This window comes from Numida meleagris, chromosome 8, assembly GCF_002078875.1.
Source record: "Numida meleagris isolate 19003 breed g44 Domestic line chromosome 8, NumMel1.0, whole genome shotgun sequence".
Lineage (NCBI taxonomy): Eukaryota > Metazoa > Chordata > Aves > Galliformes > Numididae > Numida > Numida meleagris.
The window spans coordinates 1,975,198-1,990,643 of record NC_034416.1 but is presented as its reverse complement, the minus strand read 5'-3'; the positions used below and the strand labels follow the sequence as shown (position 1 = coordinate 1,990,643).

General features: G+C 56.6%; 1 protein-coding gene across 2 annotated transcripts in view; it reads right to left on the bottom strand.

The window, feature by feature from the left end:
- Positions 204-15,446, bottom strand: part of FRMPD3 (FERM and PDZ domain containing 3) — a 26,720-nt gene continuing 11,477 nt past the window's right edge. For both annotated transcript variants that reach the window (XM_021406382.1, XM_021406381.1), the window contains 4 exons: positions 14,499-14,678; positions 9,916-10,060; positions 5,618-6,430; positions 204-5,078 (listed from right to left, as the gene is read on the bottom strand). In XM_021406382.1, the coding sequence (XP_021262057.1) occupies positions 2,230-5,078; positions 5,618-6,430; positions 9,916-10,060; positions 14,499-14,678 (3,987 nt within the window). In that variant the 3' untranslated portion in view covers positions 204-2,229. The remainder of the gene's footprint in view (positions 5,079-5,617; positions 6,431-9,915; positions 10,061-14,498; positions 14,679-15,446) is intronic.

Below are 15,446 nucleotides of genomic sequence, written 5' to 3'. Positions count from 1 at the left end.
GCACAGTTCTTGCATCAAACCTGCTGCTCCGTGCCCTCCTTCCTTCCGAGCGCGGTGCCTCGCTGCTGCGCCGTCCATACGTGCATTTCTATAGCAACAAAAGGAAGGGTGTTCGCTTGTCAGCAGTGCTCTGCAAAGAACAGCCCGACTTCCACCAAGTTCTTTAAAAAAAAAAAAAAAAAAAGAAAGACCCAACGTGCTCGTTTGGATATTAAGATGAATATATTTAATCTTTCTTGTTTGTAAAACAAGACATAAATTTGTGTATATATATATATAATTTATATATTTTTATATATACTATATACAGACAATAAAAAAGTTTTCCTCTGTATTAGACTGAGAGATTTATGGAGGCATCACGGGGAGCTTGAGGGAACTTGGAGTTTTGTAATAGATAATTCACGGGGAAAAGAAAACCACAGCTCCCTGTCGGCCTTCAGCATTACACCAGGCTCTGCCCGCCGTGGACTGAAATCCAAACTGGCTCTTCCTCTGTGTATTTGCTACATGGTTCTGGAAAGCAGGAGGCAGGAGGATCCCCTCTGCCTTGCTGACAGCAATGGCCAAAGCCCGGGGCAGCCGTGGGCCGGGGGACGTTATTGCACTCGGCAGAGGATGCTCACGTTAAAAGCACATTGTGCATTTCCATAACTCTTATGGAAGAACGAGAGATTTCGAATGTGCATATTTATTGAAAAAATAAAAATAAAAATAATAGATATGGGAAATGATAGATCCTACGGAGATCCCTGACCGTGCGCTCTGCCAGCCACGGGGCAATCCTGTGGGCTTTGGCAGCCCTTCCCCCTCCTGCTGTGATCTCCCCTTCAGCCTGAGATGGGTGCAGGGGGGGCACAGGGAGCGCTGTGGCCCCGACCCCCCGTGTGCATGAGGTGCATGGGTGGCACGGGGAGGTCGATGTGATGCGTAACCTTGCATTTTCTCCTCCTGGCTGCTGTGTTTTGGAGGGTGGGTGAGTGCACTGAAGCACCAGTTAAGGCGTTCCGATTGATTCGGTCTAGAAGCTAGACTGGGAGGAGGAGGAGGGCAGCCTCCGGGGTGCGAAGGAAAGTGATTAGGAGTCATTTTACTATTCGTCTGCAAGTAAAAAATAAATGAATAAAAATCAAACAAATGAAAAACCCAACCCAACTCTGAATAAATAACCATTATGTGGTGCTAAGTAACGTTCCTCATGGCAGTCAGTCCAGTGGAGACAGAAGAAGGCTCCCAGCCCCCGGCGAGGAGGGCAGGAGCAGCACTGCCTGGCTCAGGAGGAAGCCGTGCCTCAGACCAACCCGACCCGGGCTCCTCTCCCATGGGCACTGTGAAAGGAAGCGGCAGGAGAGGGGCTGGGCTGAGCCTCGGAGGCACAGACCTGCTCTGGAGAATGGCATGGAAGAGGTCTTCTCTCAGCTGCTAGCCCAGCTTCTGGCTCGCACTGGTCACAGAGCGATCCGGGTTTCTGCAGGCTTCCTAGCATGGTCACAGCCATCCAGCAGAGGATGGGGAACAGCTCCCTGCTCACACAGCATTGAGCTGCTGCCTTTCCACAGGCAGTGCCCATGTGCAGGACTGGGGCATCGGTGCCTAAGCTGTGGGAGTAGAGCCTGCTGGGGGGACCTAGCCCTGTCCTAGGAACGTGGCATCCTCTCCATGCTAGGATTTCCCAAGGCCTAGCACAGCAGCAGGGAGTTGCATCCCGGAGATGCCTTCTGCTGCTAATTACATTGCATCTGTGGGCCACGAAGACCCTGGAGGCAGAAGAGCTGTTTACGTGGCAAGACACTGGTTTGGCTCCAACCGGACCACTGCCCGAGTGAAGCCGGGCGGTGTCAGCCCAGTCCCTGCTCACTGCTGGTCACCGCGCACCGTGACAAAGGGGGACAGTGCCAGCTCTTTGCACGAGGGAGGCCCAGAACCACTCAAAACCCAACAAGCGTGGCGATGGGATGACTGTGCCTCCCAAATGCCTGAGGACAAGCAGTGCAGCTGCATGAGACCCCTGACAAGCCGGCTGCACAGCCTGCAACAAGGCATGAACTTCCCTTTCCAAACCCCGCCAACGTAACCATCCCTTCTGTAGAGAAACAACGTCTTTTCCGCTGCAGCCCTCAGCAGGCGTGGGCTTTCCCTGCAGGCAGACACCCTCACCAGACCTACGCGATGCAAGAACCACTGACGGGCAGCCCGGCACACACTGGCTTGTTGGCTCTCGCAGCCGCTTTACTTATTGATCAGCGTCTTTAGGGAGCGCGTGAGCGTGCTCATAACGGTGGCAACCGTGGCGGACTGGCGGGCCAGCTGCTCCACCGTCTGCTGGTGGCTCAGCGTTCTGGCCGTGGACTCCTCCGCCGCCCGCAGGAGGAAGGTGTAGTTTCTCACCACTTCCTCCACCTTCGTCAGCAGCTCTTGGCGCTGGGACTCCGAGCGCACGATGTACACCAGCCTCACGAAGGTCTCGATGAGGCTGCTTAGCACCTGGAAGCTGCTCGTGATGGCGGAGAGCATGTGGGTCGGGCTTTTGTCAACGGCTGCCACGCGGCGGCAGGACGCACGGAACTCCTTGAACTTGAGGGCGAGCTCTTGCTTGTACTCAGCCAGCTGGGAGATGTAGAGTTTGCAGTCCCGGACATCAGGGCTCACCACGCACTGCCGCAGGATGGTCAGGAGCTCGTTGGTGTCCAGCTGCACTTGCAGAAACCCATTGGGCAAGCTGTAGGCGTGGCCTCGAAGGATGTTGATCTTTGCCAAGCTCCCCTCAAAAGTGGAGGTCCTTAAATCTATTTCCTGGGTTTGACTGTCGTTGGGACTGCTGCAGGCTGTTGCATCGAGGACCTGAAGCGTCCTGCTCATGACCGGGACCATCTGGTTGTCCAGCTTCATTCCCGGCAGTATCTGCATGGGGATGGAATAGGACAGCTCATCCTTCTCACTCCCATCATCCGCAACGTCACATTTCCTGTAGTAGAAGCAGTACCGGATGGAGCAGCACTTCTCATCCTCCACGTCTTCATCCCGCAGCTCTGCAGGGCTTGGGTACAGCTCCTCCTGGACAGAGAACACTGCCGAACCTTTCTGGTTCTTTTTCTCCTGTGTTATTTGGACATAGGATGGATCAGCCACCCCAGCGGCTTCCTGGATTTTGCTCTTCAGAACAGGACAAAGGATGCTGGGCTCAGACTCCTTCTGAGGGCCTTTCTGCCTGGCCGGGTAGATGTTCTGGTAGATGTCAGAGGACAGGGATGTCCTGTCAGTCTTATCTAATTCACTGACACTGTAGCGACGCAAGAGCTTCTTGTACTGCGGAGCACCCATGCATTCCCCTCGGGAAGCACACGTTGTCAAACACGACACATCGTTTTCTGGATCTGACCGGTAGTCCCTGGACTCTAAGCTCGTAGATCGTATCCGCTTGCCTTTGGAAGGGCTGCTCATGCTCGTCAACCTAATTGCTTCTGCCTGCTGCTGGTCGTCAGTGACTTTATCCCTCCCATGCCTCTCCAGTTCTGGCATCACCAGCTGGCTGGGAGGTGGTCTCACCCCCCTGCAAATCCGCTTGCAGTCGCAGCTGCGCCTTTGCTCCCTGGACATCCCCGGGACTTTTTGCACAGGGCTGCTCCTTAGCTGGCAGCTGCAGCGCCCGGGGGCAGGAGGGTGCAGGTACTCCTGTGGTGGGAGGTCACCTTTGCTCTTTGGCTTGAGCAGCTCTTCCAGGAATTCCAGTTCATACTGCTTCACTTTCTGCAGCTGGGCCTGCCGCTCGTCCGTCTCCTTCTTCAGCCGGGTAGGAAATGTAGCAGAAAACAGGTTTCTCAACCTGAAGGGAGCTTTTGGAGCTTTGGGTTTAGCTGGGACATCAACATCTGCCTGGGTCGCCTCCAGGATCTTGTCTACTTTTTTGGAAGGCACAGTGCTGATCTGCAGGCTCTCAGACCTGGGCACCAGCTGGATTGGCCCCTTGGAATCCTCACTGGTACTCCTGAAAATGCCAACAGGTGACGCAGAGTGCAGATTGCTGCTCTCAACTTTTAAGCTTTTGGCTGAACTTTCCTGTTGCGTTTTCTCTCCTTGGTTTGAAGGAGCCGTGTGTTTTTGAAAGATGAGATTCATGGCTTCCCCACCCCCCTTCTGACCGGGCTCCCCGCTCGCTGCTTTTCCCAGGGCATCTCTACTCACTTTTTGCTGGTAGCTTTTAGAGGCAAAAGTCTTACCAGGCATCGTTTCTTCACCTCCTGAGGTGGGATGGAAAGCTTCACCCTTACCGCCATGAGCTTCTATAGGACTTGGAGAAGCTTCACTATGCTGCTGCTGAGAGAGTTGCTGCTGCTGCTGACAGTGGCACAATGGCTCTGCAGTTAGCTGACCTCCTTTAAGTTTCAAAGGCTTGCTGCTGGCTGACACGCAGCCACCGGTCCCATTCACAGTCTTGTCTTCTTTTGATGCTGCTGAGCCTTTAGCGTTGGCCACTTGCTGCAGAGCAGCTGAAATGATGGCTGGAGTCACACCACTTTTCTGATCCGGGACGAGTTTGGGGCTCGGCAGGACTTCTTTGGGCATCTTCTCTTGGAGATCCTGTGACTGCTCTCTGCTCGGTGCTGCTGTGGCGTGCAGAGGTCCCTCAAAGGCAGCTTTTGTGTGGCCTGCACCTTTGCATTCAGAGCCTGGCACCGGAGCCCCTCTGTTCTGCTCACTACGCTGGGAGGTCAGCACCGGTTGGGCAGCCACGGTGTAACTCTGCTCAGCGTTCTGCTGCTCCTGTTTGCTCCTGCAGTTGGTAAGGCTGGGGTTTGGGTGAGAGAAAGCTGGCTTCACTGAAGGGCTCGTCTCCTGGCGGGTGAGGGCGTACGGCGAGGTGAGAACAGCCTGAGCAGCACAGCTCTGGATTCGGAAAGGCAGGTCCTTTCTGGCCAGGAGGTTCTCTTTGTTGATGTGCTGAGCGAGGAAGTAGGCTGCGTTCTGGTGCTGCTTCATAGCAGAGACCATCTCCGAGACATCGGTGAGCTCTGAGGAGTTGGTCTCGTGGCCAGAATCCAAGGATGACTCGGGTGTGATGGCGGCCAGAACGATAAGACCTGGGGAGGGACACAGAGAAAGCCCCACGGCAATGCTTGTGCCACACCACTGCGGGGAGGAGAGAGGAACCCAGTGCGGGAGGAAGGCCCCAGCGCAGCAGGATGCAGGATCCCATGGGAGACCATTTAGTCACTTCCCCCAAGTAAGAGTTAATTCATTTAAGAGATCACTTGTCAGAGCGGAGCTGCCTTGCTAGCTCCATTCATCTCTTGGCCCGGGAAGAGGTCCTGGGAAGGGTTCCAGCGCGAGCAAGAGCAGGGCTGCAGGGAGGTCTGTGGAGCGAGGAGGGAAACCTGGCAGCAGCTGCTCTGCCACAGTGAGCGGGCAGCAGAGGGAGGGGAGAGCTGTGCTGATCCCACTGACTGCAGCGTGCCCTGGGCAGAGCTCACACTGCGGCAGCTGGGTGCCAGCCTGCAAAGGCTGAGGGACATACGTGCCTACGGGGTTGGGAGAATAACAAAGGGAAGGGTGAAAGGAAGGACGTGCTGATGGAACCCAAGGTTAAAAGGGAAAAAGAAAGGCATGGCCGCTCCGCTACCTGCTGTCTGCTGCGGCGGGGGGTGCGGACAATCCTCCGAAGCAGCCAGGGCTTCCAGCGCCTGCAGGGTGGACACCAGGGCATCGTCCAGCTCTTGGGCATGGTCCCGCACCGTCCGCGTCTGCACGCTGTCTATCAGCGTGACGGGGATCTCGTCGTACAGGATGCTGCACAGGTGCCGGCCCTGCTCCTGGCCCTGCGCGGCCGCCCGGCGCTTGGGGTCATCCTCATCCGAGCTGTTGTCGCGGAAGCCGGGCGGGGGGGCAGCGATGGCGGGGAGCAGGGCCGTCGCCTCGTCCTCTTCCTCGTCGCTGCCGGGAGGGGGGAGCGACATCAGGTCCACCATGTTGTCGCGGGTGCCGCCAGCTTTGCGCGAGGCCAGCCGGCTCCTGATCTTGGCCTTGCAGGACTCGCAGTAGAAGTGGGCAGCGTCGGCTCGCGGGTGCGTGTCGATGGTGTGGGCCCGGGCCCGGCTGGCGTGCCGCTCGCGCTCCGGGCCGTCGGGGTCACGCTCGTTGGCCGCCCCGTCGTAGCCTTGGCCGGAGCTCTTGGATGTGGGGTCGGATTTGGTCCTGGGACGCGTTTCCTCGAAAAAAATCAGGTTTTCGTTGATATCCGTCCTGCTCTCTCTCTCCTTCCTCTGCTCTCGCATGTGCAGGTAGCAAAAGCTGACGAGCTCCGGGTCCGAGGCGCGGGCCGCCCGAGGCCTGCCGGGGGGGGGGCTGGCGGCAGGGCCCCCCACGAACCCGCCCTCCTTCTTTCCAGCGTGCCCCGCCGCCGCAGGCCGGGGGAGGTGGTGTGCGTCCATGTAATCTAAAGCCAAACCACAGCAGAGCGTCAGGAGCAGCAGCGGGCAGAGGGGAGAGGAGGACGGGAGAGCTGCTGCCCACCCTGGAGGGTTCCACGTGCTCTCTGCCCTCTGTCCTCCATAAACATGGGGGTGATGGAGGCCTTGGCCTCTCCACCAAGCGCGGGTTGTTAACACAGAGCTGCTAGAAATGTTTTAGTATGGCCTTTGTATGTGTCTGGCCAAGGCCGGCTAGAGCTCGATGGGATGTGGGAGCAGCTGAGCCCCAGCCAGCAACAGCCCACGGCACACCGACGGAACACACCGCCTCGCGGGGCTCCGCAACGACCACAGAGCTAAATCGTGGACATTTTATACAGTTAAATACTATGGCGTTTCAGGTGGGAAAGTCTCGACCCTAAAGCTGTTTCTCGTTTTTCTTTTTTTTTTTTATCTCTGTTGGGAATCGACCAGTGACATCAGGGACATGCAGCACAACCGACCGCTGCCCTTCCTTGAGCCGCCTTCAGATGCAGCGAGATCATCGTGTTCCTCCCTCCCCACACGCCTCTGTTTTAAACAAGCCACAGTGAATTCCTTTAACCTTTCCTGACAGATCTGTTTCCTAACTGCGTCAGCCAGCTTTCAGCTCCCAGCTGGGCTCTGTCCAGGTTGGCCAGCTGAGCAAACAGCTCATTTCTGTGCTGCAGCCCAGCAAGAGAGAGGGAGCGAGGTCCTTTGCAGGGTGGCAGGAGCAGGGCTGCCCAGCACAGCCAGCACCCCAACCTGGGGCTGCCTCACGCAGCCACCACTGCGACTCAGAGTGCAATGGGAACAGCGTGTCTGCATGCGTGAACGAGGACCTTCGGCCTCACCCTGGCGTTTCATGAGTTAGATGGCAAAAAGGAATTACCATCACCGTTTTCACATCACATCAGCATGACCGAGCCATTGTACTCAGCCACTTCTGCAGCGAGCCCAGCAGCAGGCTGCTAAACATGATGCAGTGTTGCTCTGCCCCTTATTGAGCATTTGTCTTTGCCAGGCTTCTATCTCTCCTCTCTGTGCAAGGCGAGCAGCTGAAACACCGCCCCAGCTGGCCAGTGGTCCAGCCCCTGGAGGGGCCTCTGCCTGCGTGTCGGGCTGAATTGTGCAGCTGTGCTGAGAGCGCCTGCCAGGGGGATGCAGGCTCTGTCTTAGCAAGTGTAAATTAAATCAAATAAATCCTAATTAAATTCATTAGCTCAACAAATTGGACGATTTGTCTCCCCAAACACACGTTTGTCTTACGCTGTACGTCACCTGCAATGCTAAAATTCTAATCAAAACCATCTCTCTCTCGTTTATGGCCGTGCTGGTGCTCAGGAAAAGCAGCTGGGTGAGTGCGTGCTGTGCTGCTGCTGCTGGGGGGCACCGTTAGCAGTGGGTTACATGGACCGAGGCAGAGAAGAAAGGACCATCCGTGCAGACCCTCAGCGTGCCAGAGCTCACGTACACCAGCCTCTCCGTGCTGAGCGGGGCTTTTGCTGGCTGCCCACTCCTGAGCAAGGCTAGAACCTGTAAAATCTGTAATCCAGCTGCTTTCTCTAGGGGAGAAAGTCCTGGTAAAGAGTTGAGATAGCACCCGGGCACTGCTCTCATGATGCATGCTTGGGGGGCTGCGGGGGGAGGAAAGGGCAGGAGGGCAAATTGCTGCTGTGGGGAGAGCAGGGCTCTGCGTGGCTCTGCAGGGAAATGCTGAGAGTGGGATTGAACTGACGGCATCCAGAGCGAGCACGCATTTCTAAGCAGGACTGCGGTTCAGCAGGAGGGTTTAATGCACCTCTGGGAAGATGGATGTGCTCTGCTCACAGGCAAAAGCACGGGGCAGGGCTTGATGTGGTGCATAAGATTCTGCCTGCAGCCTGGGAAGTCAAAGCCTGAGCAAACTTGATTTATCCCAGTGATACTTTCTTATCATTCCTGCAGAGATGTGCTAATGACCAGAAATCCGTGAGTTGCCTGGCTCCTGGAGGCTCAGTCTACAGCCGGACCAGGACCAGGACTGTGGGCAGACCAGGACTGTGGGCAGGCTTTGTTTTCTCAATACTAATTCATCTCTCCAGAACGATGCCTGAGCGCCTCGCCTGAGTGTACTGGGTGTACCCAGCGAGGGGCCAACATGAAGAGCATGGATCCCTTGGCTCCATCCCTGTCCTACCATGCTGTCACTCCCCTTCACACTCTTCCAGCCCCCACATGGTGTGACACTGCTTTCTTGGGATTCTCAAGAGAAGGGCAGGACCTACTGCACCTCCTGGTTTGGGCCATGCTCTGTATCACGAAGCAAAATCTCACTAAGGAAAGATGCTGGCTGTTATCACTGGAATGTGGAAAAGCACCTCCTGGATGTGCTGAGACATCCCCGAGGCAACCTGTGACTGTGGCAGCCCTTGGGCTTTTGCGATGCTCTCCACTTCCCACTGCATTCCCTGAGCCCCACAGCCCCCTGCAGCCCACCCCCGGGTGACATAACCCAGGGAGGAAGCACTCTGACGTCAGCCAGTTAATTTGGAAGCACCCTTCACTCCTACCAAGGGGAACTGGGTTTATGTAGGACACCCAGAGCAGAGAGCACGGTGGCAGCTGTTAGCAAGAGGCACAGGTTGAAGACACAAAAGGAAACCATGCTCACATACTCACACCGACATCACCGCCAGCTCTGTCCCTGGATGTTCTGGGATTGCTGGAGGTGCCTTCCCGGTTCCTCCTGCTGTGTCCTCCGCTGGTGCCCGCTCCGCATCCAGGTGCCCTCCTCACACCTCGGGGCACCGGCTCCGTTCCCAAGGGACCCCGCTAGCTCTCGGCACCTCCCTTGGCTAATATCCACCTCCAAGGGACAGTTTTGGCACCCCCCAGCCAAACTGCAGCTCTTGGCACGCAGAGAGGGAGGGCACCTCCCGTCTCCTCGCAGATGGCAATGGGGAGCATCTCCAGCCACCGAGCCCGTATTCTGTGTTCCCTTACACCATATGCACATCTGAATGGAGTAACAGCATGTAACTCCTGGCTGGCTCCCATTTGAAATCCTTCTTGACAATAATTGCGGGTGATTGACAGCTGAAATCTGTCCTCAAGGAACAGAGCATCAGTGCCTGGTGAGACCCAACCTGTGTCCCTGCAGCAGGTTGGGACCCCCAGATTTTCTCCCTGCTGTAGGAAATCGGCAGCACAACGGGGTCACCTGGGTCTGCTCCAGGAGCCACCGGAGCGACGCTCACAGTGCTTCGCATTTGCTAGGTGGCAGAAAGGGCCACTGCACAGCCAGGGACTACGGCTGCCAGCTCACACTTGATTAAGTGAGAGCTTTGCAAAGCCAGGACTTGTTTGCTGCTCAGAGTGGGCTGCTGGCACCGCAGGGACAGGAGCAGAGAAGAGATGCTGGAAAAACACGTCTCCTTCCTGCCCAGAGGGAGGGGTGGAGGAGGTGGCGGGGAAGGTGCTCGCACGGAAAGCAGAGGCTGAACCATACCTGCCTTGATAATCTGAGGTGGCGGGGGCTGGCTGGGCGGCCTGGAGAATATCATCTTCTTGGAGTCCACCAGGAGACGGCAGTAACCTGCGATCAGGCAGGCGAAGTTGGTGGCTTCGGGCCACTCCATCAGCAGCACCAGCGGCTGGAAGGCAAGAGAGGCACGGTGTGAGGCTCGGCTGGAGGGCTGTCACCGGTGCCATGAGGAGCTGGCTGGCAGGAGGAGACAGCCAGGTGCTCGCCCGTGCTGATCTCCACCAAATCCCCACAGTGCTGCACTGCAGATGAAAGAGGTGAGAGCTGCTGCGTGCTCCCTGCGGGGTCTGATATACTGAGTGCCAATGCTCTGAGCCCACTTGCAAGCACCAGCATTAACCCCCAGGCCCTGGGGGCTCTGTGCAGCCTCCAGATGCCAGAACCCTCAGTTCATTGCAGGCACCACGCTGCTCTCCCATACACCCATGCATCTGCATGCACTGAGCTGCAGAAGGGGCAAAAATCCATTTCGGGCTCCCCCAGCCACTGCTCTGAGCCCGTGGATCTTATTTAAATGTAACCCTTCGGAAAATTCAATTTGCGCCTAGGAGCAGATGGTGTCTTCTGTTTTAGGAGAGCATTGGTTTGCACGCCAAAAAAGGTCTTTGCTTTCAAGAGAGGAAAAAAAAAATCAGATGCAACGCCACAATGCAGTGCAGCCGGGCACGAGGCCGCCAGCCCCACACCATGTCCCCAGGGGGCAGGGAGAAAAGGAGTCCCCGTCCCGCTGCTGTGCAAAGTGAGGATGAGAAATAAAGCGACACGGCACTGAGCTGTGCCATCACGGAGAACAAACCCAAGGTGACACGGATCAGGGGCAGAGGGGAGGGATGGAGGAGGCAGCATCCAGCGGTGGGGAGGGGGATGCCAGCTCTGAGCCCAGCTTGACATAAGCGATGAAAGGTAACCATGTGTTCCAGTTCCGCCATATGAAACCTCCTTAAAACAAGTGCTTCCTACCCAGGGCTAAGCCTCCTCGGTTGTTTTCAAGCCATCTGTTGAATGAGGAGACATTTGCACATTTTTCCCCCTCTGTTATGCAGCAGCGCGAGAAACCAGAAACGAAGCAAACACGGAGGTGAGAGCGGCGGTGGCTGACGTCCTGCACCTGGGGGGCTTTGGTGGGGTTCCTGTGCCTGGTGCACACAGAGCTGAGCCACCCCTTAGGACCATCCCACAGGGCAGGGTGGGTGCCGGGACCCTGCCCCATCCCACTGCGCCCTGGGGACGATGGCAGCTTTCACACCGCGCCTTGAGCATCCGCATTTCAGAACGCCAAACAGCAGATCCACAGGGGGACACGCAAGTAATGGTTCGCCCCTGAGCGATAAGAGGCCGTGGAAAGGAGCGTGATTGGAAGAGGAAGCTCTTTCTACCTCTCCATCCGTAAGGCAGCCTGAAGTTATTCACGTTCCGATCTTTCACGCGTACTCGCTTTCTGGATTTTCCAGTCTTAAGGAGCAAAGGGCATTTTTTCACCGAGTTCCCTGCTTGGCAGCCAATCTCTCCGCAAAGTAAAGCAAAATAAATTTATCCTGGATAGGGGAGACAAGTCCTGCATTAGCTTATTAAGGATATGGCGCTTTTCCTATTACGCACCGCCTTTAAATCAAAGCGCGGTGTCCTGAAGGGTATTCTCTCATTCAGACAAAGGTGAAGGTTTTGAAGAAGAATGTTCGGATGGAATTTTATGGCCAGGGTTATGCTGGAGGACCGTAACAACCCTGACATCTATATTAATTTATGAGCTGATCTCCACACGCTCTCATCACCCCTAAGCTGATGCCTGTTTCCTTTTAGCCTCCCCCTTTCTACCCGCGCACTGGGTCTTACGCTGCTCCCCTTCACGCAGCGCAGGAGCAAGCTGGGATGCGAATTTACATCATTTATGTTCCCTGCTCACCCCCGGCGTTCTGCCAAGTTTGTGTTTAACAACACAGCAGCAAGGCCTAACAAGACGGCAGCCAACGTCTCCCTTGCCCACGACCCTTCCTTCCCTCCCCTTACGCGCTATTAACTCGGCTCTGTCAATACAGGGCTCGCTGTGATGAGCACCGTGATTTCTCATTTGCTGATCAATACAACTCCCAGCCACGTGTGCATCACGCGTGTGGCTCGGCGCTGCTCTGGGCACCTCTGCATTGCCTGAGTGCTCCCCCCGATGCCCGAGGTTGGTCTGTCTGTCCTTCTTCCTTTTAATGAACAACTGAAGTTTGGCTTTGCAGCCCCTGCGCGGCCATCCCCTGCCTGCAGCCCATGCTCTTGGCAGCTCCCACCCCGGGCTGACGCTGCAGGCTGCTGCGTGCTCGCCATTCAATGGTGCCCAAAGGGCTCCGCGTGCGGAAAGCATCGCGTCCACAGCTCCCCGCCCCGGCGCTGAGACAAAGGAGATCTCAGCCTCGCGGCTTTCCGGAATGTTTTAGCGCAAAGGGAACTAATCAGATTCATATAGCTGTGGGAAGCAGAGCCTGTAGGTCTGGCATCACTCTAAAGCCTCGCTCTTCGCGTGGATGGAATCTGACGGCTCCGCTCGCTGTTTGCACAGCGCAATGGGGCTCCCCTTGGATTTCACGCCAGCAAACGCCCAGCCCCCTCCACCAGCCCCTGCATCCCCTCTTTTTTCAGGGGGCAGAGCGGGGCCAGGCAGGAGGGCAGGAGCAGCCCTGCCTTGTGGGAAGCCAGGCAGGCTGCAGCTGGAGGTGCACGGTGATCTTTTGTCTCTGTCACAGCCTGGAAGCACGCCTGGTACCCCCGGGATGCCGAAATCAATAGCCAGATTCCAGGCACGGCAGCTGCCGGGGGACACTTCTGAATTAATTTTTCCTTTGTTTTCCTCTGCCGAGCCTTGATCCTGGCTAAACTGCTGGCGGGTCCTGCTGGGAGATGCAAAGCCAATTACCCCCATGCCCGTGATTAAACGGTTTTGGCCAGCGGCCAGACACCACGCAGCTCCGGCTCTGTTCTCGAGGGGTTCATCCTCACCACTACCAATCCTACAGCGGCTGGAGCTGAGTGGGCAAGGTGGGGATTTGGCTCTGATGTCCCCAGCTGTCCCTGTGCCCCATCACAGAAGAGCTGGGAGGAGCGTGGGGAGCCCCTTCCCTTCCCACTTGGAAGGACTTGGCCATCCCAAGAAATGTAATCCTCAGCCCACCAAGCCAAGCATGAAGCGCACAAAGATCACAGGAGGCCTCCAGTGCCACCGCCCTGTCCCCAGCAAATCTACAAGTGCCAGAACCGAGGCTCAACCCCAGCGAGTCGGCACAGAAACCCTTCCTGTGCCCTGCAGCGGAGACCCTGGGGCTTTCCACCTGCACCTCTGCTCCTGCCAGTACCTGGTTCCCCTTTGCCACTCCTTTGCCACCGCTGCAGCTGCGAGCAGTGAAAGGAAGCAGAGCAGAGGCACTGTTGGGCTTTGCATCCAGAACAGACTGTCTGAAACACGGACTGAAGCCCAGGATGGAAAAGCTCCAAAGCAAAGCTATTACTACCCAGTGCATTATTTATAAGACAAACACCAAGTTTCCTCCTGAAATAAACACGAATGGTTTGTGACCTCCTCGAGCTCACTTGTTGCCTGGAAATCTTCCCCAGCTCCTTCCTGGCCAGCAGGTTTGGGCTGGGGATGCGGGCGAGGGCATTGGGGTGGCACTGGCTGCGGGCTGCTCCTTGTCCTGGTCCCTTTTTTAACCCACAGCATCAGCAGTGCAATGCCAAAACCCAGCAAGCAGCTGTGGCAGACACAGTACGGACCCAGGCTGCCCTTATCCTGACTGTGGGGTGTCCCCATGTGATATGCAGAGCTCCCACATCTCAGGGACGTGAGGTGGATTCCACTGCAGGACCCCAGAGGAGAGGGACCCGACCGGCAGCACAGCCCTCTGACAGCCTGCTCATGGAGGAAACAGATTTATTTGCAACCCCATGTTTTAGCCAGCGACACGTTCTGTACGATAGAGCAATTGCAGTAAGCAGATTAGCGCTCCAAGGTAATGATCTTTTTGCCAACTTTTCTTAGCCTGCCTCATCCATCTCTGTCCCCGGCGGGATTAACATATGCCTCATTTTGGAGCAGACATTCTGGCTTTAAAACCCAGCCCTTTGGATAGCGCTTCAATGAAGACAGATAGCAGCAGGCCGTGCCCTGGCGGGTGCTGCTGAGCCTCACCCATAGCGTGCTCTCCCGTCCAGACGCAGGCAGGAGGGTTTTGGAGGCTGGGGGCAGCTGGCTGCACTTTCTCAGGGAGATAAAGCATCGTGTATACGTGCCCACGGGAAGGTGCATGGGAGAGCTGCCATCTCCCAAGCATGAGGTGGAGGGAGGGGACGTGGAGAAAGGCTGCTCCTCCAGCGGGCACAGACCCACATCCCCTCAGTTCCTGCCTCTGTGCCCCAGGCAGGGACAGGAACCCTCTTCATCACTGCGAGGGGAAAGGGCCCTTGGAGACCCCAGAAATCCCCAAGCATGTGCTGCAGCAACCAACCCGCACTGATGTTCACGGCCCCTATCCCTCGCTGCTGGTTCCCAGTGATGCCCCATTGCCTACCTTGGCATCCAGGATGCTGGTCTCCACCCGGGCCACCCCCTGGTTCTCCCGGAACAGCTGGATCTTGCTGACCTTGCTGAACTCCGACAGCACGGTGGTGAGGTTGGTCTTCAGGTCGATGACATGGCTGATGCCGTGCCGGGGGCCCACCAGCAGCGTGGTGGCTGGCTGCTTCTCGTCCTGGGCACACGGAAAGGGAGACAGACAGACAGACGTGAATAAATGCATCCCTGGGTCAGGGCTCGGGGCAGAGCTGGCCCCTGGGGAGCAGCAGCACCAGGACCCCTTCCCTGAGCCTCTCTGCAGAGCTGGCAGCAGCACACACGATGCCAGGGCCATTTCGGTCTCGAGCACCGCTCTGGCTGTCCGCATGAAATATTCAGGCCTGCTGGTGTCACTACAGCAAAGTAAGAGCGTGTTACAAATCTGCCTGATCTGACATCGCCGCAGAGGGAGGGGAGCAGAGGAGGGAGCGAGGGACTGAATGCATTTAGAAGAGAAGAAAGACTGAAGGCTTGGTCAGAAATAGAGATCATTCTTGTTCTGCTCTGCCCAGCAAGGATGCTCTATGGAGACCCGGAGGTGAGGAGGAGCTGGACAGGCTGGCGCAGAAGAGAATAAGGGAATATTTTTTTTACCACTCAGGTTGCAGTTCATGTGGCTGAATACACGGTTCAGCTCCCAGCCTGGCTTGCTCAGCGGGTTCAGAGGCACAGCTTTGGTGTCAGAGAGGAAACAAAAAGCTGGGCACCCCCACCAGGGGCAATTTTTCCAATGCTTTGCCCTCAGGCAAGGCTGGAGGCATGACTCCAGCTGCACAAACAACGAGATACAAGTGTGGTTATTAACCAGTGAGATACGGTGTGCCCTTATTTCTTAGGAACTCTGAGTCATGGTGGAAAAAACATCCATCAAAGGCTGCAAGAAATCAAAGCTGCGGGGGGGGGG